Consider the following 24402-nt stretch of genomic DNA (forward strand, 5'->3'; position numbering starts at 1 on the left):
GATTTCCTGCACTCTGTCCAAGGTTTGGTTATGAGTCTCAGCATCTGCTTTGATACTCTGCCAGGTAGAGTCTTTCAGAGAATCTCTATGGTAGGCTCCTGTCCTATTTCTTGTTTCCTCCTACTTCCAATGTCCATCCCATTTATCTTTCTAAGTGAAGATTGATCATCTTAGCCAGGGACCTCCTTCTTGTTTAGCTTCTTTAGGTGTACAGATTTTAGTATGTTTATCCTATATTTTAGTTCTAGTATCCACTTATGAATATATACCATGTGTGTCATTCTGCTTCTGGGATACCTCACTCAGGATAATCTTTTCTAGATCTCATCATTTGCCTGCAAATTTCATGATTTCCTTGTTTTTAATTGCTGAGTTTTCCATTGTGTAAATGTACCACAATTTCTGTATCATGTTGAGGATATTGGGAGCTCATGGAATGTCACTATCTATTTGAGCAAACCTACTTTTTGACTGCTTCTGGTAACCTTTTCAATATTTGAGATGTTGTGTACTTAGTCTTATGAACAAGTGAGCTGATTTTCATGTAGTCATCAAACAATCCTGAATGAAATGCACAGAGTATGAATTCTACTTCCCTAGGACAGTTATTAATCTTAATTGTTTCATCAGATACCTATGCTTATATTATATTATGTCCTCTATATAGTGATTACATTAGATATTCATTAAATAAAATCAAGACATAATTGATATGTTTTCTGTTTAAGTTTAACATTATGCATCTATTTAATAGATTTTTTCTCTGTAAAATTTCCTTTCTGAGCTTAGTTATTAGCAGTTAAAAGACATGCTATAAAGTATGACATAAAATCATATATACATGTAGTAGCTTGAGTTCTTTATTGAAAAAGATGATTACTTGTATTTAAAAGGACATAAGACAAATATAAACATCAAGCTTCGTGCTGGTGGACACTTGGAGTAGACTGATGGTGATGTTGCTACCAGTAACTCTTCTGCTGCAATTGTTTCAGGGCACAAACCGTCCTCAGTCTCTTTTTCTAGGTGAGTTCTACGGGTGAACAACCTGCTTTGGTACAACTTTCAAAATTCTCCACTTGATTCAATTCGCTACATTTAAAGCAACAAAGTTGGTCAAAATCCAAAGCTGCCATCCTAAACAACACTTTTTTTAATGGCTGCATGGAAAAGATTTCTGTATAAATCCAGGAGGAAAAGAAGTCTTGTCATTTGGGATCCGGCTTGTCACTACTATGTTTCCCCATCATGTCTTAGCTAAGTCTGAATCCCCTTCTCATGTAGTCCTTCATGCTGCACACTGGACATGTTAATGAATTTTGTCTTCACACAGGCAAGTAGCCTGGCACTTTTCCTTGAGCAGCTGATGATCGCAGCCCGCTGAAGCCTTCAAGGATTCACAGTTACTAAGTACATCTTCAAAATTACAGTTATTGGCTGCAATGAAAGTAGAGTAGTTGTCTTATTGCCATTATCTGAAGTAGCAGCAGAAAACTCCCCTCATTAAAATGTCCAAAAGAGGTAGGAGAAACACACTAGCATCATCACAACTGTGGTGGGTCTCGAGGAGAGACATCAGCTGAACTCACTGACTCATCACATTCTTTTATATCTTAAATTCAAAGGAATATTTCTAAAATGAACTCAGTTATATTGCTTAGCATCCAAAGGAAAGAAATGATATAAACATATCTCGGTCTGTTGAGTCCAACAGAGAAGGCACTAGGCAAATGTAGTTATTTTAATGCAAGGTGACTTAAATTAGCTTCTTAGCCCAACTAGCTCATTTCCAGTCCCCACAGAACACATATCCATTAGGGGCTAAGCTTATAAGGCACACATTATACAGACTCTTTTTTTCATCTCAAATTTTGGAAACACAACTTTATACTTTTAGGAGTGATTGCCCTTTGTGAATGAATGAAACAAGGACAGTATGCCATGTTTTTCTCTGAACTCAGACCCTCAAAGTTGATTGTTCATAAGAATGGACTGTTCAGAGCCCTCCTACAATCTCAGGGATATGGAATTCCAACAAGGCATCTAAGTCTGGAACAGAACAAAGCTACATTCTAGTCCCTCTACTTGTAACAAGTATGCACTCAAACAATATTCATTTGGATCATTTCGCAATAATACCCACTGCATTTAAAGTATGTTTCCCCACTGTTTCTGAATTGACTCCCATTTATGATTTCTTTATACTGGTGTCATGAATTTTTTATGAAACATAACTGATATTCTTTTGTTTAAAATTTCCTGTTGAATACTCATTGAAAATGTTAGTTATGCCTATTTCTATTCATGAAAAAATAAAAACATGGTATTTATTCTTTCATTCACAGCCATGTTTTTCTATAAGCCAATACTGTGTGCAGAGTGGATATTGTGATTAAATATTGCAAAAACTATCACCTAATTATAAAAAAGTGATAATTTTAAAGGTAAACACTGTTTCTGAGTATACTATAGAAATGAGAAAGTCAGCATAGGGAATTCAAAGACTACCATTATGAGATGTAAAATAAGTAAAACATGGTCTCAATTCCTGCAGGTATACATGATTTAATTTTTAAGTGATATTTTAAGCTATGTGTATCTGTGTACCTGCATATCTGTATGTCCAGCACCTGTATTCAGGAATCTGCAAAGAGCAGAAAGGACACCAGATAGCCTGAAACTGGAGTCATAGGCAGTTGTGAACCACCGATGCTCAGTTCTTGGACTGGGATGCAGATATTGTTGTAAGAATACCAAGTACTCTCAACCACTGAGCCTTCTCCCCAGCCCCAAGTTTTTTGTTTTTGTTTTTTTTTTTTAACTATCACTTTGGTCCTATTGATATCACCTTATGATTTATGCATGAAGAACTCAGTGAATAGTCTCAGCACATCACAGTCACCGAGAGTAAGGTAAATGTCCCATTATGTAACATACATATAATTATTTTCATTGCAAATAAATTTAAATTGCTGAACTATATAAAATAGTTTAACATTTTCTTGAGTAGAGGTTTACTCTTCCAAGAATATATCATGTAGTCAATTTTACAGTTCATAGAATAAAATAAAATACTATCTATATGATAAACAACCAGTGGGTCATGTCATACTTACTGCATAGTCCATTTTCACAGTTATTGGGACAACTAGCACAAGGTTCCCCTTGTATGTAAGGGGTGGCCTTTTTCATCACGTTGTTACCCCTGAAATTTGAAACATACAATTATGTTTCCCTTTGCTGTTTGTTTTCTGCACAGAAGCATGAGTTAACATACATACACAGTTATGCAGTTTTCAGTTTTTATAAACAAAACTAAAAATTAGATTCCCATAGTGCAACTGAGATAATACTCCCCATTAAGAACACACATCACACATGAACCCTGTGTTCTAGTTTGCTGTCTGTTGCCGAAATATAGCATTGACTAAAAGCAATTTGGGAGAGGAAAGGGTTTGTTACAGCTCCCGGGTTACAGCCTATCATTGAAGGGAGCCAAAGCAGGAACCCCAAGGTAGGAACTGAGGCAGAGACTGGAGAACTGCTACATACTGTTTGCCCCCCAGGCTCATTTGGCTACTTTGTCTTTGTAGCCCAGAATCTAACTGCCCAAAGTTGGCATAGCCAGCAGTGGGGCAGACCCTCCTACATCAATTAGCAATCAAGAAAATGCCAAACAGTCGTGGACACAGGTAAATATGATATAGGAAATCTTTCAACTTGAGGTTTCTTCCTAGCTGTGTATAGACGATAACCATGATCCATCATCAAACTATCTTTGTGGCTGTAAGTCATCAAACTGAGTAAGGAAATTGTGGTAACAAGCTATACTTTTCCCTTTTGCTGCCAGATGGATGAACTAATACTAAGACAAGATCCTGCAAGGTGTGGGTTAAGGAAACACATCACACCAGGAAAGAATATCTCGTAAATGGGAATGGCAATGGAAAACTGTTCATTACTAAATACTGTTTGAAAGCTGAGCTATACAACAGATGCTTTAAAATAGATAATAGAATTTCAGTGTTCGTTTCTTATTGTGGAGGGTGAGATTGTATTGCTTATGTGTGCGTAGTAGCATGCTCTTTTTTCTCTGAAATTGAATTTTATTTTCTTTTTCTCTCTCTCTTTTTTTTTGATTTATGATTTATTACAATTTACTCACTTTGTATCCAGGCTATAGTATTCTCCCTCATCTCCTCCCAGTCCCACCTTCCTTCCTTCTTTTACCCCCAACCCCTCCCTTACTCCACTGATAGGGGAGGTCCTCCTCCTCTAATATCTGACCCTACCCTATCAGCTCTCATCAGAACTGGCTGCATCCTCTTCCCCTGTGACCTGGTAAGGCTGATTCCCCATGAAGGAGAGGGGGATGGGAGGAGATAACGAAGGGAGGATGGAATTGGGAGGGGATAAAGGAGGAAGTTGCAGTTGGGATACAAAGTGAATAAACTGTAATTTATAAAAAATAAATTAATTAAAAAGAGAGATCATGTGTGAGAATTTGACCTATGCCAACATTCAATCTATAATATCTTACAAGGCTTAGTTTGTAACTCATGATGTTCTTTACCACACAGCTCAGTTAATGAACATGAACATACATGGGAATTGAATCTTAATTGTGCACGTGGAGCAAGAGCCAAAGGCAATGCAGCTGAATCTCAGAGTATTGAGTGAGAGTGAGCTCTAGAGATACCATGGGGTTCCTAAAAATTTTGTGTAGGTCCATTTCCCAGCATCCTCCCATTATTCATTCCAGATAATGTTTCCTGGGCCTACCTATGTGATCAAGCAATAGATTTTACAATCAAGCAATAGATTTAGATACTTAAATCCATGGTCAGTGAATTCTCTCTAGTAAACCCTAAAAAGATGTATGTGTAGAAAAACAAATTCTGAGTTAAAACCCCTCCTATTGCAGTTTTATCTCACCTGAGTAACCATCTCTAAACAAATCTGAAAGGAAGTATGGTTCCGCACCACTTTCAAAAATTGAACATAATTAAAACTCAAAACTATGTTATGGTTATATTTAGTTATACTTAGAAGAGCAGAGTTTTGGGTAACAATGTACTTTTTTCTCTTTTGTAGATAATGAGTAGTTGAAATATTTGAATTTCAAAAAAAAAATAAAGAAAAAAGTTGAAATCAAGGTATGTCATCCCCACAGCATCCTCAGTCTGGATGTGACTTGATGTGCTTGAGAGGATTGGTATGGAGGGAGAGGGTTCTCTTTCCTGAGAAGGAGAGGATGGGGAAAGGGGAAAGATGGTGGGAGGGTGTGACTGGAAGGAGAGGAGGTAGGGAACTATGTTCAGGATGTAAAGTGAAGTAACAAAACTTTAAAAAAAATGGTTTGTCATCCCCATTTGCAAGCCACCAGCTTAAACCATTTGTTCTAGCATCAAACTTGGGCAGTCCTGTAATGTGAAATTAGTAAAATAGATAACATTAAATCTTAGAAAAATCCACAGCACAAAATCATCCTTGAATGAATGTGAGCCTAGGGAAGGATAATTGAAAGCAAGAACATCATATCCTAAATGATGAAGATCTTAGATCTTTATATGGAGAACTGTGGAACTGCTCTTTTCTCTGGCAAATTAAAGTTGTCTGGGTCTTAACAGGATAAACACTGACATTCATCCTTCCCTTGGTGGATGTATAGTTGTGATTCTAATTTGCTTTACATAAGAAATTTCACATATTATATTACAAGAAAAATTACACATATCGCATTCTGGAGTGCATACTTACGCAGGACAGTAATGGCAAACATAGAAGTACTTTAACATTTCTTGGTTGGGACAGAAAGCAACTCCACATCCAACTTTGAAAGATGAATACCAAACAAGCTACATGTCCAATGGGAGATAAATGCATGGATATTCATTATAAAACTGGTAAGATACTCAAAAATAAATATTAACATATATAGCACATAAATATGTGGGTGCTACAGTCTATGAGATATGCCTTATAATATATTTAATTTTGGGAATCAGAGTAGTAAAAATTTATTTTTAATACCTTTTAATATACTAGACATGCAATGTGGGTTCACTCTTTTATCCATTTGTAATGGAAGGATATACTGTATGCTTTCCTATCAATTATTCTCCAGATATGGACATAAATTAATATATCTTAAGGTATCAATCAAATGACAGAGGTATGTAATACCTACTCAGCCTTTCCCCTCAAACTGAACATAGGAATGGGCCATGTACTGGAGAAGCCTTGGTCATTATAGCACAATGTTTGTATCTCCATCTGCTCTACTCACCTGAGTGTAATGTCCAACAGCTGCGTTACCTTTAGCTCCTGTACCGTAAATAAAAGATTTACTTTCATCGAACCAGCTTTGAATTACGACTGACCACAAAGTAGGATCACTTGTCATAAAGAGATTCTCACCACATCCTACATCTGGGAAGGAATGAATTTATGAAGAAAACAATAAAACTTTCAGGAACAAAATAAATCAACAACACAAATGCAAAACACTGTACTTCAGCCATAGGGCCTACAGTGTTTAACTCTTGGTTGACTTGGGAGTAGGGTGCCTGCTTAGGTTAATAGTTAGTTTAGTTAGTTAGTTGGTTGGTTAGTTAGTTGGTTAGTTTGTTGGTTAGTTAACTAATCAGATGAAAAGACTAATCAGAACCAAGCTGGACTAAGCATGCAAATATTTGAATAGATTTTAACACCCCATTCTTTTAAAAGCTGTTTCTATTTACATTGTCAAAACTGCAATCATCCAGACACTAAATTCTTCACGTCTCTATGCCATCTGAGCAATCAGCTTTGTGATGCAGGCTTAGTAAAGACATTGACTAACACTTAGGCATTTTCTCCTCTGTCACATTCACTAGTTTTCACACACACACACACACACACACACACACACACTCACACACACACACTCACAAAGACCCTAAAGAGAAGTCTGTGGTATTTTTTATATGACAAAGGCATTTGAGACCATTTTTAAAAAATGGTCTGTCAGCAGGAAAGATGATTTCACAGACTTAATCCTCTTCCTTGGAGAACCAGACATAGCCAGGACAAGCTTCATGGTAGCCACATTCTCATTTAATCTGTGTAAACTTGAAGTACCATGTGTATACTGCATACAATTCATATCAAACATGTGAGCATACATCCATTATAGTGAAGAAAAGGAATGATATAATAGTACACTTGATCCCCAAGACTGTTTCAGTCTTCAACCTACTGTTTTTATTATTATTTTATTATTAAAAATTATTTTATTATTAAAAACTTCACTGTTTTTATTATTGCAGCAGCAATGATAAAAATAACAGATCAGCTGAGACCACAGAGGGAAGACTAACCACCTTAAGAAAGGGCTTCTCTGTGTGCAACATGCTCCAGGATATAAGTAAATATTCTAGGTGAGAACTGATCATCCAGCTTTCCTCCCTCATGGCTCTGTACTTCTCCATAAAATGTGTCCTCTTGTTCTGTGTAGTCTATTACACAAATCTGTAAATCCATCAGACCCATAATTTAAAATCAATACTTGTGTTGGGCTTGGTAATGCACACCATTACTCCCAGAATTAAGAATCAGAGACAAGAGAACCACAGCAAGTTAATGACCCACTGGTATACATGGCCAGTTCTAACACAGTCAAGAGTTACAAAGTGAGATCCTGTCTACCCAAAAGTAAATTAATTAATTAATTAATTGATTAATTAATGAACTAAGGAAAGAGAGAAGAAAACTACTTCACTACTTAATTTAAAAATAAGCATTCTCAAAATATTCACATATTTTGAATGTGCTATCAAAACATGAAGCATTTTGCAGCAAAATTAAGCAACTGCACACAAATATATCCCATAAATATAGAGGAAAAAAAAGCTGAACAACTGTGCAATATCAAAATGAAAGAGCAAAAGATTAGATTTGATAAAGCTTGAGGAGAATAACTCTAGTATGACATGATGTCATTGTGCTCCCTGGACTGCCTTTTTCCTCCTAAATGTTGTTTTACTTTTTTTGTTTGTTTGTTTTGGGGGTTTGGTGGTGGTTGTTTGTTTTTAATCTTAATTTTTATTTATTCATTTTACATCCCAGTCATAGTCCCCTCCTTTCTCTCCTCCAGATTCCACCCTCCCTCCCTATTTACTACTTCCCCCTCCCCTACTCCACAGTGAAGGGGAGCCCCAACCCATCCACCCACCCACCCCAGCTTATCAAGTTGCATCCTCTTCCCTGGTAGCCCGGCAAGGTAGCCTTGCCAGGGGAAAGTTAAATGTTGTTTTTCTAATTTGAGAATTCTTTTTAAAAGGATGACACATGATCTGCTTTGCTTATGTGCTTAGAGAGAACAAATGATACCTTGCATGAAACATTTGTAAAACCTAAATTAACATGAACCAAATTATAATAATTTTATCTGAATACACGAATAAATGATTTTGGAAGATAGCATGACGAGCATTTATGTGCAAGTCTTAATGCAATATTCTACAAAGGACTATTAGTATTAAATTTATTCTTTCATTCAGCAGCCATATGTAAAGTACTTACTGATTTTCCGGTCTTCTGGTTTACTGTGCTCTAAAATACAATTATTAGCCCATTTTTGAGCATTTGTTGTTGCTGCTACACTCCATTCCTAAATATCAAAAAGAAAAGAAAATTATGATTATCCAACCATAATGAAAGCATATAATTCGATTGGTTAGCAAGACTATAAAAATTCTGGGGAGGGGCATGCATGCAGGAAGGGGGGGAGGGGAGACCGGGAGGGGAGGAGGGAGAGGCTTATGGGGGGATACAAAATGAATAAAGTGTAATTAATAAAAGTTAAATAAAAAATTTAAAAAAATTCTGTAAAGTTATTTTCTAATTATCACTGACATCAAAATTAATAAAAATAATAAAAGATAAAAGCAAGCCTCTTTTGCTTGTTTTATTTCCAGTGTGTGCCAGTTTCCACATGAAGATAAGACTGTTAAGGATGTGTATCAGAGCAAAATACCTAACTCTAAAACCACATCTAGAATATGTGTGTGAATGATGCTATATACTGGTATGCGTGAAGCATTCTTAAAATCTTAATATTTTAAGCTGATTGAGTTATCCCAAAGTCCTTTGTTGCCTGATGCTTTCATGTGGGAGATTCAGGCAGAATAGGCTAAAATACCATTAACCATGTCCTGGGTAGTGCTGTGCACTAAGAGTGTAGGATCTCTTTGAGAACAGAGATGGCTCTGTGGTGGAGAGAACCTACTTTTCTTTTGTAGAAGTCCCATGTTTGGTTCCCAGCACCCCTGTCATTTGACTTACAGCTGTCCATAACAAGTTCTATGGGGAAATCTGATGCCTCTGGTCTCCACAGGCACTTATACACATGTGTACATGACCACCCTCCCATACTAATTCTAATTCTTCCTAACTTGTTAGGCCCCCAAACCTGAAAAGTAATTTAACCATGTCAAAAGCAAAAATAATAGTCTTTCTCACATAAAAACTTAAATAAAATAGCAAAATCAAAACAGGAACATTTTAAACTACAATGTGAAGCCATCACCAACTGCTTCTCCCTCTCTGTCGATATCCTGCCCCCACAGCTGGCACCTCAATTCCACAGCAGGCTTACACCATTTCCATCACAGTCACTTACCATTTTTAGCATGTTTTTGGCAGAAGGTTTAACTGCTTTCCTCAGTTCATTGTGTTTACTTACAATCTCACTTTGAATGTATGGATGGTTAGTTGTCAAAGACGTAAACTCGGGATCCTGAAGGAAAATAACTTTTAACATTTTCTGAAGCTCTCAGACAGTTAAGAAGTTATTTCAACAAAAAAAAATAACTTTAAAACTATTTATCACTTAATATCACACAAATAGAAAAAGAAAATATTAGCTTCTTAGAATGCCAATAAATCTAAGTCAACACTTAATTTTAATAGGATTGAGTAGACTGGAAATGATGGATAATTCATTATGAGAAAAAAATTCCTCTGAGGCCATAGGCTAGATTTTGATGTTGATTCATCTTTCAATATGTTTTTGTTTTTATGAAATCCTCTGGTGGGCCTGAGAGGTGTGCTGCACATGACCCAAGAAGAAAGGCAATCAATATTGGCCAGATACAAACCTTTCTACTTACAACAGTGATCTGCCTACATGATACATTTCTGCGGTATGGATGGCATCAATATTATGGAAGTAACAGACACCTTTTTATTGTATTTAAAGCCTACTCCATGAGACAGAATCCATGCCTGATATGACTAAAGTGGGGAAGAACCTGAGACCATATAGGCCCTATGATCTAGAGGAAAACCTACGATTATTCTACTAAACAAATATAGCAATAAAATAACTCCTGATGACATATTGCTAAACTCACAGATCAGTGCATCATTCAGACATTACCAAAGAAGCCTTTTCTTTCGGTAGATGGGAATTAACAGAGAGAATTACAACTGGACACTGTGCAGAGAGTGACAGACTTTGGAGCACTCAGTCCTAAGTGAGGTGTCTTCAACAAGGCCCTGCCCTCAAGCTTCAGGGATTTACACAGAAGAGGCAAAACCAAAGGTGATGGATGACTTTGAGAAAGCAGTGTTGCATATACTTAAGGTACAGTGGATTCACAAGTCAAGCATCAGCAAGGACCAATTCCTGAAATATCAGACATTGCCATGTTTCTCCTATTATCCTCAAAATATCACTTCAAGTAAATTCAAAACACAAAAATTTTCTTTCTTAGAAAAAAAATTTATCTTCTGATTCATATATCATTGTGTTTCATACATAAAATTTTTACTTACAAATGTAATTATTTAATTTTAGAAGAGCATTAATAGAACTTTATGGAGAGATCAGAAAGTAAAATGGGTATCAAATCTAAAATAAGCAAAAAACAGGAGCTATCCTTACAGAGTTCATATCACATTGAAAAATATAGGTTCCTTATACATAAATACAATCTATATGAGGAGAGATGAATTTATTGAGGATAAGGACTGGGGTTTTAAAAGATGGACAGTGTCCATAGGGCTGCTTAGAAGCACAGAAAGTTATTCTTAGTGAGGTAATCATTAAGCATTTAGTGGTGCCAAAACCCCAATGACATCTCACTTTGTCATTTCATGAATGAAAGCCAAGAATTGGACAAGAAAGTGTAGAGAGAGTTGTGAAGGTGGGGCAGGGGAAGGGTGAATCAACCAAGGGAGAAATGATGGGAAAATGATATAATAAAGCTCTGTGAGGGTAAGAAGAAAATCCTCGCCAGCCTAAGAATTTGACTATTTTAAAGACTGATTACAGTCATGAATGTCAAATGAGGTCTGAACAACTATCAAAGACTGGAGTACTAACGAGCGTCAAAGGCTGAAAGTCAGAGCAGAGTGTGAGAAGAGACAGCACCTCATACCCACAGGCTGGCCGACCAGGAAGTAAACTCCATGTGTGAGCCCTACGCACACTGACGAGGTTGATCAACACTGTTCTGGGATCATTAAAGCATAAAGACGTGAAATCATGGGTGTGAATTTAAGATTTCACACAGTAATAAAGTTCTACACGCTAATTCCATGCTCATTGATAAACACAGTACAATGACTTTAGAATCAGATTTTTTTCCATTTATAAAGCAGTCCAATTATTTGTAAGCAGTAACTGCAAGAGAAAAATATAGTGATAGAGGAAGAAAACACAAGTTTGAAATTATATATTTTTAAATCTGTGTCAATGATATGAAATAAAAAATGTAGAAAAAACTTTGGGCAGAAGACCCATAATTAATTAGGTCTTTAAACCTATATAACATGTTATCATTTTAAAATATAATTTGGGGTCACCACCTGGCTAGTTCAGTCGGTAGAGCATGAGACTCTTAAAATATAACTTGGGGTGAAATGTGACAGTAATTGGATATAGATATATTAAAATGTAAAAAGTTAACTTCAGCAATATATTTATTTATAATAAGTTGAGTGATTGCCCGCCCCCCTCCCAGATATTTCCATACCCTAATTCAAAGGATCGGTAAATATGATTTTTATTGGGGAAGAAAATGTCATTACAGAAGTAATCAAGTTGAGAATCTTGACACAAAATTATTCTAACTTATCCAAGTGCAATCTGAATCTTATGCCAAGTGATTTCATGAGAAACATAGAGAGTAAACTGTGTCATGAGGAGGATGGAGTGACACAGCCACCTGTCAAAGGACAATAATTAGTACAAGTCGCTATAAGGTAAAGGGAATAGAATCTCCAAGACAGACCTTGATTTCAGACATCTAACCTCCACCGCCAGAGAAAATACATTTCTACTGTGTGCAGTCAGCAAGTCGTTGGTAATTCTTAACAACATTGCTCTGAACTTAATATATTATTGGACCAATTACACAAAATACTTTTATCTCATTGCTTATTTAACATAGAATAATTGTGAGGCTTGATTTTGTGGAACCTGTGCTACATCTTTGATGCCTGTTATCCTCCTACTTGGAATACATTTTGCCTTCTCACGTGCCCACAGGTACATGTAACTAGTGGTTATCACAGCCATGAGTGATAGAGCGAGTAGCCTTAGTTCCCCATCTCTGTTTCTCTGTGAAGGGCTCTGGATTCTTCTGTTCTCACAGTAGCCCGCCGTTTTCCAAAGCTGGCAGACTACTCTGACAAGATGTTCCCGCTTTCAACTTACCTTTCCTTCTATGGGCATCGACTGCAGCAGCAGAGCAAAGAGAAGCAGCATCAGCTGGAACCAAGCCATGGCTGGAAGCTACCAATAAAGCAAACAAATGTCTTCACTGAAGTCAGTAGTGCAGTGACTTGGGAGGGGGAACTTGGGTGATCTAAGGTATGCCAAGCACCTGTCAATTCAGAATTAACTAACAACAGTAAAAGAGTCACTATATGGTACAAATAGAATCACAATGATGCACCCTGTCACTACAAGAGACATGAACTGAACAACTTGACAGTTGCCCTTGGCTTGCATGTGCCATGACTTGGGAATTCCTAACATCTTCTGTTGCAAACATCTGTTGCTCTTCCTTCATATAAATGGGAATGTAAGCAAAACAGATTCCTTCATAACTGATTATGTTGCTGACAGTCATCATCTATCTCATTGTGAGAGAGAGGGTACAGTTCCTTTTTCACTGTGTCCCACCACTTAACTTCTTATTCTCAATGAAGGGGGGAACTATTTATTTATCTACTCCAGAACTTAGTCAAGATTTTAGAGTTGGGATTATGCAGACACAAATGACCAGCCACTTTAGAATCGGTTATTTCTCTAAGAAAGAAATTAGAAATTGTGTTTCTTTTATCTTTGTGCTTGTATTATTGTCAAAAGTCATTGTATAGAAAAGCAAATATATAATTAATGAAGGAAAGGCCCTCTCTACTCAGTTATGATCAGTCCACGAATTGGTACAAAGATTGTTTAATATTACTGCATTTTAATAGGCTTTCTAGTCCTCCCCCATATTGTTTCTTTTAAATAGGATAACACCCCATGGGTTCTTAGGATAATATTAAAAGGAGCTTAACTGAAGAAATACTCATCTTTCCCACTGTCACCCACCAGTAATGACTTTAAATCCGTTGTACATAGTTTAAAAAAAAAAACTTTCATTTTTGAAAGAGCAATTCATTAATTCAGCTTTACAGAGCCCCTCTATCCTTATTTTAATAATTCCTATCATGTAATCTCATATATTAATTGATAAACATCATTACCACTTTTTCACTTTCCCAGTAAACATAGTTCTACTGTGGATGTAACAAACTAAAAACACGAGAATAAGATATACTATCTATTTACATAATGAATACAAAAATGTTCATTTCTATAAAATTGATAGTATGGGTTTCTGTAATGGCATTGTGAAAGAGCTTTGTTGGTGTCATTCAAAGAACAATCAGTTTTAAAATCACAGGTAGAAGGCTGGGCAGAAGCAGGTGGATCTCTGGGAGTTTGAGGCCAACCTGGTCTACAAAGGGACCCAAGGCTACATAGAGAAAACTTGTCTTGACGAAAAAAAAAAAATCACAGGTAGATATAGTACGTGTAGCCTTTTACTCCTGGCAACATTAGAGTGATTAGCATAATAAAATACATTAGAAGTCAAATGTTTTTGGTTTGACAGTTGAAAGGTCTGCCTTATCCATGTCAAGAAGGAAGGTGGAGAGGACAGATGACACATCACAACTGTCTCTGGGCACATTCTGCATCTTCAAGTCAGTCCCAATCAGCCCTGACCTGAAATGGTATTTTTTCACTCCAGCAGACTCAAATTTCACCACCATCTCTTAGTTTTTTGATTCCTATCTAAATATTAACATGACTAAGTAGAACACACCTTTCTTCCTCCTTATCAGTTAAGTTCTTAAGCAGATTACATTCCAGATTCTTGAGTTTCTATACTGATCGCCCAAGACTATTTCATTCTTAAGGTAAGTAGGACATATCTTATAGTGAGCCTCAGGAAAGCTATGGTTCTATGAGGTGGAGCAGAGTAGTGACAAATGCTCACAGCACTTTGCTCATCAAAGTAAGTAGGACTCAGAAAACACTGAAAGTGTAATGAGAGAATTGTCAAAAGTCTAGCTTCCCCTCTAAGAGACAATGCAAAGAATTCAGGCTGGCAAAGTTTCTCAAAAAAGCACATACACGAGAAGTGTATTTCCTAGTATCACTGTATATGCCTCTTAATTAAAAATATTGCTATGGCACATGCAAGCCAAGGGCATGAATATACTTTCTGTGACTTTTGCTTCCTATCTGTAGCTTAATGTTTATTAAGATACAGTGTTTGGAAAACCTCAGGATTGGGAAATCCACCAGAGTCTCTGTACTCTCCTACCCCCTCCCCCAAAAAAGTGAATCTCTATGGTTTTACTTTGAAAAAAACAAATACATAATTTTCTAAGACTCTTGGTATAGTGTTCATATAGTATAATATGCATAACCATAAACGTTTAATATCAAAATTTTTATTAACTTTTGCAGTGCCTAAAAATTTGGTTAACCTTATCAGATATTTCCATTAAAAATGTGTAATTCGATTGAAAGTTAATTTCAAAATTGTTCGACACCTTTTTTTTTTCTTCATGGTGCCACAGTGAGGAAAAGACAGTAGAGTCTATAAGAGAATTAAGTGCTAGAGGCCTGGTCCTCCTTAACATAAGGAAAAAGGAATTAACTTCATCCTTACTAAAAGGCATATACATGAGCCTGAAAATGTCATACAGTTAAGTCACTCAATGTATCTGTATTGTATGATCTGCAATTCCAATGTCCAAAAGAATAGAAGGTCACACATTCCACTCCCATACTGTCATGAATCCAAACTGTAGTCATCTTTGTTGAGTCCAAGGAAGGACACCATTGCTGAAAATGTGTTCAGGGAAATATGTCTTATGGACTCCCTTATTTTCTATCTTATTCTTGATAGCTATACTAATACTTTGTTGAGAACTTGACAATCATTCTACCCATACTACATATGAGTGGAAAAATACCTTGTCCTTTCTTCTGATGTTTTATGATCTGGATGACATATTTGTTTGTTTTTTCCTAAAGTGTCAGGGTCATGGTGTTAGCTTTCCTTGTCCTAGAAGATGGAAACAACAATTGAAACAAAGAGGTAAATATAGCCTTGTATTGTCTACACTATCACAATCTTAAAACCTGTCTACCATTGTCCTCTTAATCCTTCACTATTCCATGTCACTACTAACACTGTAATCTGCACTGGGGTGAAACTGAACTGCAGAATCTTAGCATTTCCTTCACACTAAACTAAAAGTGTACTTCTTAATAAATCCAGTAATCGATTGTTGGCAGCCCCCGTTTTGATGAAGAACTTCCATCTTCACGTGCTTCAAAAGATGTCTATAAATTCCAACAGTGTTAACTACATACATCGGTGTTTGGTCAATACAGCTTCACATCTTCGATTCTGGAAGTCAATCACAGGAAGTTCAGAAGAGCTAATAACTCCAGATCTAATTGCGATGGTCATATAAGGGCACACTTACACAATAAAACACTGAAATTTTTAATTTGACTACAGAAAAGTCAGACTTTGAAATGGCTTCAAAATTCCTCCGTGGCTCAACAGAAATCAAAGACACAGGACGACTTCTTTTTTAAGGACAGGAGGGATCGCCAGTGGATTCTTGCTAAGAAAAGTGAACTAACAGTTGTCCCTGAATCTGATGACGGCCCCTAACTTCATACATCTTTCTCTGCATCCATTTCCCCGACCCTGGCACATCCACTCTCCCGTCTGACCCTGATATTTACCCTGACTCCACAGCACAAATCTTCATGCTGTCAGGAAAGAGCCAGCAGGGACACTTGCTGTCCCTGCCCTCTGCCAGTGATGGTAACGGCCTCCTGCCTCCGCGTGGGGGCGACGTTACGAGGCTTTTTGCCGTTAAATGTTCCTCTTCATAGAATCTCTCCACCCTCCCCCACCATCACTCTGTAGGATGCCACAACAAGTTCTTGCATATTTTTCCCTGTGACATATGAAATTGTACTTTGTTGCTGCCAGTTGATGGGGTGAGGGCAATCAATGTCTGATTACATAACAGCACTACGAAGAGGGCAAAGGAAATACATCTTTTGAAGTTTCAAAGTCCAGGGAGGTGGAGAGAGAAGCAAGCGCTTCATTTCCAGAATGCCTGAGTGAATGAGCTTCAGAATTGAAAACAAAAATCAGGAAAGTCTAACTTAAATTTTCAAAATCGTGGAGGGTTTATTGTTCCGTTATTTTCAGTATCTTCATCTGTATTGGTACTCTGAAAATGCCGCTATCAATGATAAGAAGCAATAGGGCTGGAGTGGAAGCTCAGCAGTTAAGTGAACTCACTCCTTTTCCAGAGATGGAGAATTCAGTTCCCAGACTTAACCACCTGTAACTCCAGCTCCAGAGGATGCAGCATCCTCTTCTCACTTCTAGGGACACCTACACACATATGGCTTACACACACACACACACACACACACACACACACACACACATTAAAAACAAATCTTGAAAAACAAAAGCAAAACATAAGATGGGGTTAATCTGTTTTCATTCACTCTTCTGCCTTCATCACTAACAACTCCAAAAGTTAATCAGGAAACTGCTGCATCCGGTGAGGGGCACAGATGCCTACAATTACCTGGTGGAAGTGTGCTGACCCTTATTAGGTTACTGTTGAAGTGTGACAAGTGACAGAAAAGACCGCAGGTCTCTGCAGTGAAGTAAGAAGTGGAAAGGATAAAAGAGTTGCTTATATTCTTGGGGATTTCTTAGCAGCACAGTTGGGAACATGGAATACAGTGGGCAGATCAGAAAAAACCATGAAATGTCCAGTGGAGCATTTTCCTTTTTTTAATTAAAGTTTTATTTTTTATATTAATTACAGTTTATTTACTTTGTATCACAGCTGTATGCCCTACTCTCATTCCCTCCCAATCTCACCCTTCCTCCCTCATCTCTTCCCTGTCCCTCTCTAAGTCCATTGATAGGGGAGGTCCTACCAGCTGATCTCAACAAGCGATATGGCTTGCCATGCTATCCACTGGGGCTCTCTAACCATAGCAGGAAGCTGCCAGGTAGCTGAAAAGGATGAGCAGTGACTGTCTACAGTAAAGACCAACTAGCAGTGAGCCTCAGGAAAGCTATGGTTCTACGAGGTGGAGCAGAGTAGTGACAAATGCTCGCAGCACTGTGCTCATCAAAGTAAGTAGGACTCAGAAAACACTAAAAGTGTAATGAGAGAATTGTCAAAAGTCTAGCTTCCCCTCTAAGAGACACTGCAAAGAATTCAGGCTGGCAAAGTTTCTCAAGAAAGCACATACACGGGAAGTGTATTTCCTAGTATCACTGTATATGCCTCTTAATTAAAAATATTGCTTAGGGCTAGGCACGGTGGCACACGCCTGTAATGTCAGCATGTCTCTGTGAGTTCAAGGCCATCCTGGTCTACAAAGCAAGTCCAAGACAGCCAAGACTACACAGAAAAACACTGCCTTGAAAAACAATATCCTCTCCCTCCCAAAAAAAGTATTGCTTAGTGTCTGCAGTAAATCTTGATAGAGGGGGTTCTAGTTATTTCTGAATTGATAAAGGTTTCTTTCTCTTACAGGGAAAGACAGAAGGTTCCTCATTGAAGCTGAAATATGTCCCATCATCTTTGATGATGGGGACAGAAACTCTGTGAAGCTGAACCCTAGCTGTGTTAGTTTCCTGCGATGTAACAATGTTCCACAGACCAAGATCCTTAAAAATAATAGAAATTTACTTTCCTCAGTTTCTGAAGAACAGAGATCTGAAATTAAAATTTTGGTATGATGTGAGTTTCCTTAGAGATTTTTGGGAGAGAGGCAATTAATTCCATACCACTCCTCAATTTCTGGTGACTGCAGTATTTGGATGTTCAGGGCTTGAAGCCTTCTTCAACCATTTTCTCCTATATCCTTCACCTGATTGTTATCCATAAGTCAGGGCTGGACAGGTGGCTCAGCAATTAAGAGCACTGTCTGCTCTTCTAGAGATCATGAGTTCAATTCTGGGCAATCACATGGTGACTCACAACCATCTACATAATGCGATATGATGCTCTCTTCTGGCATGTACATGAGATAGGGCACTCATATACATAAAATATGAAAATCTTTAAAAAAAAACTTAATGGTTATTATCCAAAGGCATGTGTTTCTCTTCTGTCCATGAACCTCCTTCTTCTCTGGACATCACTTACTAGATTAGGGTCTCTAGTCTAAATTATTATTATTTTCTATCAATTTGATTACATCTGCAAATTCTTCTTTCCAAATAAGGTCATTCTCACAGGTACCAGGTTGAAAATTTAGACATACCTAAGGCATATCTAAGGACTGACATGTGAAAAATAAAATTTAAGCCATGATAGATGTTTTCCTCCCTGAATCCTTCCTTCCCTGTCTCTCTCCCTCCACCTCTCCTCTTTGCCGTCTTTTCCAGTACCTAATACCACGACAAACTCTTTTTCGATAATCCCTGCTTCAAATAGCTACTTTTCTTCTGCCAGCTAGCCAGTGGCAAGATTGGTGAGTCATAGACCAATCACCCCATGTTGAAACATTCAGTCAGTTTGATTAATACAGTTTATTACAGTAATTTTTAGTTATTATCTGGGTGCTTAAAATAATCATCCAACCCATGCCAAAAAAAAAAAAAAAAAGTCAATGAAGTTATGTCTCTAACACTTTATTATTTTAATAGCTTGGAATGCGTTCATTAGCATGCTCCTTTTGCCTGTGGGCTTGTACAGGGGTTTGCTGAGAGTACCTCTCCTCACTGAAGTCCTTTCTAAGAACACAAGAAGCTAAGCTGTTCATCAGAGGCCTCAGAGTGCCTAACTGGATGAATCAGTTACTCTTAATAAAATGACAGGCCCTGAGTCAACTGAACCTTAAAAGCCGGAAGCTGCAGTCAAAACAAGCAAAGTCTTATGCCACTGCATTGAGAGGCTGAACTTGAATTAGGCCAGAACAAAACAAACAGTTGCATTTCATCAAACATAGCCATGATGAGTGAAAGACTTCTTAGCTGTAATAATAACTCAGTGACAGTTTGCAATGGTCTCCTTAGGAAAGCTAGCAGCAGCCTCTTGTGGTAATACACACCTGGCATCCCAGATCAAGGCAGGCAAAGACAGACACATCATCTAGAGTTCAAAGAGTGGGTTGCATAATGAGACCCAGGTGATCAAAGCCTGAGTGAGACAAAAGGAAACACAGCATAAATAGAAATTACCAAGTTATTCATACTTAAACATTCCCCTGAATGTCTTCTCCACCCTATGTGCAAAAGTGATTTCGAAAGAGCCTGGAGAGATCTCAGTGGATAAGAGCTTTGTCTGCTCTTCCAGATGACCTAGGTTCAATTCCCAACACCCACATGGCAGCTCACAACTGTTTGTAACTTCTGTTCCAGAGAATACAACACTCTCACACAGAATTTTTTTTTTTTTTGCCACAAAAAAAAAAAAAAAAAAAAAAAAAAAAATGTGGATGTGGCTATAATCTCATGGTTCTGACTTATAAAAACCCTATGTGTTCCATGTCAGATCCTGCAATCCCTGGCAGTCTGCTCAGGGTAAATGAGGAGAGCTGCACTGAACATGGACATCTTTCCAAAGGTATCAGGAAGAGACATCTGCTTATATATGTTTCGGTCAGTACATAGGAAGTTCTCAACAATGCTGTGAGTAAATAGTAAGTCAAAGAATGGTGCAGGAAGGACATTGTTGCACCTATCACGACCTACAGAAACTGTGTCCTCTCTGAGGAGGAAGCAGAATCTTCTGGAAGAATACTTAGAAGCTCAGAGAATCAAGCAAAGGCCAAAAAAGAAAAGTCCCTCTACAGCATCTGATGTAACGTCACTGCAACTTCTGCTTAAAGACCCCTTAAATTCTGCAAATTGTGGGCCAAAGAATTCAACTGACCAAGAGAGAATCCGAGTACAGCAAGAATGGGAAATGTGGGTCCCAACCTGAATGTCCATATGGAGAGCAAATACTTTGTTTTAAATTTCTTTTTCAAAAGTATCTTGGCTGTGAATAGATAAATATGACCAATGTAAGACTAACAATTAAAAGTGGCTTTGTCCATAATATGTCTTGTAATTTGTTTAGAGTTGAATTGTTCAAATATTGTGATGTTTACCATAAATGATTTTGATGTTGTAGAGTAATGCTATCTCTAACTTTTAGAGGAAAGGACCACTGACAGAAACTAGGACTTATCCAAATGTACATATCACACAAAAGGTTACAGTTGGGCTGTGATATCAGAATGCAAGGGCTGCCATTCTCAACTCTGTTCTACACTGAATAGTCCAAAGCACCCTTTTGAAAGCATAACATTTCAAAATAGACCTTTTATCTGTTGACTTGTAATCTTCCAAAAAATATCTTCATTGACATATAAGGTTGTTTGCTGTTGGGGAGGAGGGATTGTGTGCTTGAGAACTTACAAAACAAAGAAAATCATGCCAGGAATTTAACCAGACCCAAAGTCTATGAATCTTAATTAACTTCAGTTATCCATTTTGGAGCTTATTGGATTTTACGAATTCACTAACAAATATGTATTTTATACACTTACACTCCACCAAGGGAAAAACGTCTTTCACGACAGAGTTAAAAGTAACAGTCCTGATGAGACCTGATAGGCTAGGGTAAGATGGAAGGGAAGGAGGACCTCCCTTATCAGTGGACTGGGGAAGGGGCATGGGAGGAGAATAAGGAGGGAGGATGGGATTGGGATGGAACAAGGAGGGGGCTGCAGCTGGGATACAACGTGAATTAACTGTCATAAATAAATTTTAAGTGGAAAAACAATTAGCTTTATATCCTCCTTCACGACCAACTGTTCATCATTTGCATTCAGCCCTTCCTTACCACCTAATCGTTGAACTTTCATGTTCTTCTTTCTATGTGTTACACTGTGCTCACAGGTGCTTTTGTTTACAGATATTGTCATGGTCTCAGATTTGCATGTAGAGGAACATGCCAGTTTTCTGAGATTTCACAGCTTCACTTGCTAATATATATTCTAAACCTATTCCTTTCCTCTCCAAATTTAGCTATTTCATTTTTTAGAGCTGAATAGTATTCCATTTTGTTCGTGTTCCATAGTTTCATTATCTATTCATCCATTGATGGACTACTAGGTTGGATCTATTTCCTTGCTATAGTGAATAGAACAGGAGCTTTTTTGTTTTTATTGTTTGTCTAATAAAGCCACTTATGCACAGCAGGTTGACTTGAACTCAGTAGTAGCTAAGGATGACCCTGAACTTCTGGTCTTCCTACCTCTACTTCACATGTATGGGATTACAGGTTTGTGGCTCTGAGTAAGGCTTAGTAATTCTGGGCTCAAACTCGTGTCTTTGTGTATGCTAGACAAGTTCTATACCAACTGATTTATGACTCTATTCCATTTGGCAGCTTTCTACTAAGATTTCAATACATAGCCTTTTGTTTATATTAAGGTATAATTTTATTATCTTTCAAGATTGAAAGGTAAGTATATAATTCTAAGATATATGGCTAATATAGTAACATATAAAGCCTTGGTTGGGTTATGTATCACATTGGGAAAGTGCCTGCCTACCATACCTTGTGAGTTTGATATATATATATATATATATATATATATATATATATATATATATATATATATATATATGAATATTGTGGCCTGGTAATGTTGCTTCCCCCTCAGGGGAAGCATATATATATGATGCCAGATATCACTACATCGGCCTGTGACTGAAGAGGCTGAGGCAAGAGGATCAAAGCTTATGAGTCAAGATCGGACTAAAAACAATAGTAAAATCAATAGATATAGAAGAATGTCTTAAAATGTTGTATTTTAATTTTTTCAGACAAGGCATATCTGTATTAAAACATTTATGTTTGTAAATATAACAGGAGTTCAGATTTAGAAGGAGAGATATGTACTTTAGAAGTTAGGTAGAGAAATCACTGAGCTGGAATTAGACTTCAGCAAACCTTCAGCATCCCATTGCCCAACTGCTTTAAGGACTGGCCAAAGGACAGAGCCTGACCGGCATCAGCTGGCGTAGCTATTAAAAATGCCATTAAATACCTAAACCATACCAGTGCCTAGGCTCTGCAGACCGAGGCACATTGAAAAGGTGGTGGAAAATGAAACCAAGTTTTAGAAGGAACAAAAGTGAAGACCTGACATATTCCAGGAAGCCCTGCAGTTCCACCCTTATCTTTGAAAAGCAGCTTGTGCAAAGCCACCTCTGCCGTCACTTCCCTCCTTCCACCCAACAGAGCACTACATGAGCCAACTCCCAGGCCTCTAATCAGATGGGTATCTCTGGAACCCAGAAGCAAGTATCTGTGCCGGCCCTCTATCTTCACCACCTTCCTTTTCTCTAGCTACTTCTCCCCCTTCATCCTTTCATTTCATTTAGGATATTGAATATTCATGTTATTTTATTACTCAAGAATGCTCTTGCTGGGATATAATTATAAAAACAACCTTTGCTCTACTTTAACCAAGTAATATGAATAGATGTCAGCAGTAATTGTGATATTGTTCCTCCTGATGTAATGTAATGAAAAAGGCACTTAACTTCAACAGAATCCAAACCAAACAACCCATAACCCTTTAGTAATTATGAGAAAATGTAAGGTAAGCCTCAACTGTGGGTCAGAGGTATATTCTACAGAATGTCAAGGATATTTCTCTTTAAAGATGAAAGGGTTGTCAAAGACAAGCAGAGGCTGAAGAATTGTCTTCATGATGGGAGACAACTCCGAGTTTGTGATCCTCATAATCCGATCACATGCCATGAGACAGCCCCCACCCAGAAAGACATGGACAACATAAATTAGGGAGGAAGAGAGAGAGATCCCAAAGTTGATGGACATCAGAAGAAGGAGAAAAGAGGGAAAAGGTCAGGAGCCTGACACAGAGGACCTCTGAAAGGTTCTGCCCTGCAGACTATCAATGAAGATGCTGAGGCTTATGGGCAACCTTTGAGCAGAGTGCAGGGAATTTTAGGAAAGAAGTGGGAAACAGTAAGATCTGGAGAGGACAGGAACTACACAAGGAGAGCAACAGAACCAAAAAATCTGCGCACAGGTGTCTTTCCTGAGACTGATACTTCAACCAAGGACATGCATGGAGATAACCTAAGACCCCTGCACAGATGTAGCCCATGGCAGTTCAGTATCCAAGTGGGTTCCATTGTAATAGGAACAGGGACTGTCTCTGACATGAACTGATTGGCCTACTCTTTAATTACCTCCCCCTGAGGGGGAAGCAGTATTACCAGGCCACAGAAGAAGACAGAAGGAAGGAAAAGACCTCCCCTATCAGTGGACTTGGGGAGGGGCATCCATGAAGAAGGGGGAGAGAGGGAGGGATTGGGACGGGAGGAGGAAGGGAACCACAGGGGGACACAAAGTGAATAAAGTGTAATTAATAAAGAATTTAAAAATATATAAAAAAGGAAGTAGAGACAAATCTGAGAGGAATTAAAGAGAGGGAGGTTGAATAAAATAAAAATCCATTATTTAAAATTCTCAATAGACTGATGAAAAGTATCACATGAGTTGGTTTATGAAACCATGGCTTGCACACTGGAGCAGAAAAAGAGTAAAGATTTTTAGAAAAAAAAAATGTAAACTTTATTAAAAGTATTATATTAGTATAATCCTGTTTTTATATAACTCTGCTATTATAATTATAATATCTTGTTAGAGATTAATGTGAGAAGAAGCTGAATGAAGAGTGACAAGAAATTCTCTGGTATCTTTACCACTCTTTTATAAACATACAGTCACTCAAAATGAAAA

General features: G+C 37.6%; 1 protein-coding gene across 1 annotated transcript; it reads right to left on the reverse strand.

Annotated features, from left to right (window-relative positions):
• Nucleotides 1–932: 932 nt before the first annotated feature.
• On the reverse strand, nt 933–16379 carry LOC129682702 (cysteine-rich secretory protein 2-like). The gene is made up of 9 exons (XM_055615202.1): nt 16322–16379; nt 15535–15626; nt 12707–12784; nt 9665–9781; nt 8566–8653; nt 6290–6432; nt 5761–5858; nt 3117–3205; nt 933–1437 (listed from the first exon to the last, which is right to left on the reverse strand). The coding sequence occupies exons 3-9, from the start codon at nt 12773–12775 to the stop codon at nt 1310–1312; spliced, it is 732 nt and encodes a 243-aa protein (XP_055471177.1). The 5' UTR covers nt 12776–12784; nt 15535–15626; nt 16322–16379; the 3' UTR covers nt 933–1309.
• Between the last annotated feature and the right edge of the window lie 8023 nt (nt 16380–24402).

The sequence above is a fragment of the Psammomys obesus genome, unplaced genomic scaffold (assembly GCF_907164565.1).
Source record: "Psammomys obesus unplaced genomic scaffold, mPsaObe1.curated_primary_1811, whole genome shotgun sequence".
NCBI lineage: Eukaryota > Metazoa > Chordata > Mammalia > Rodentia > Muridae > Psammomys > Psammomys obesus.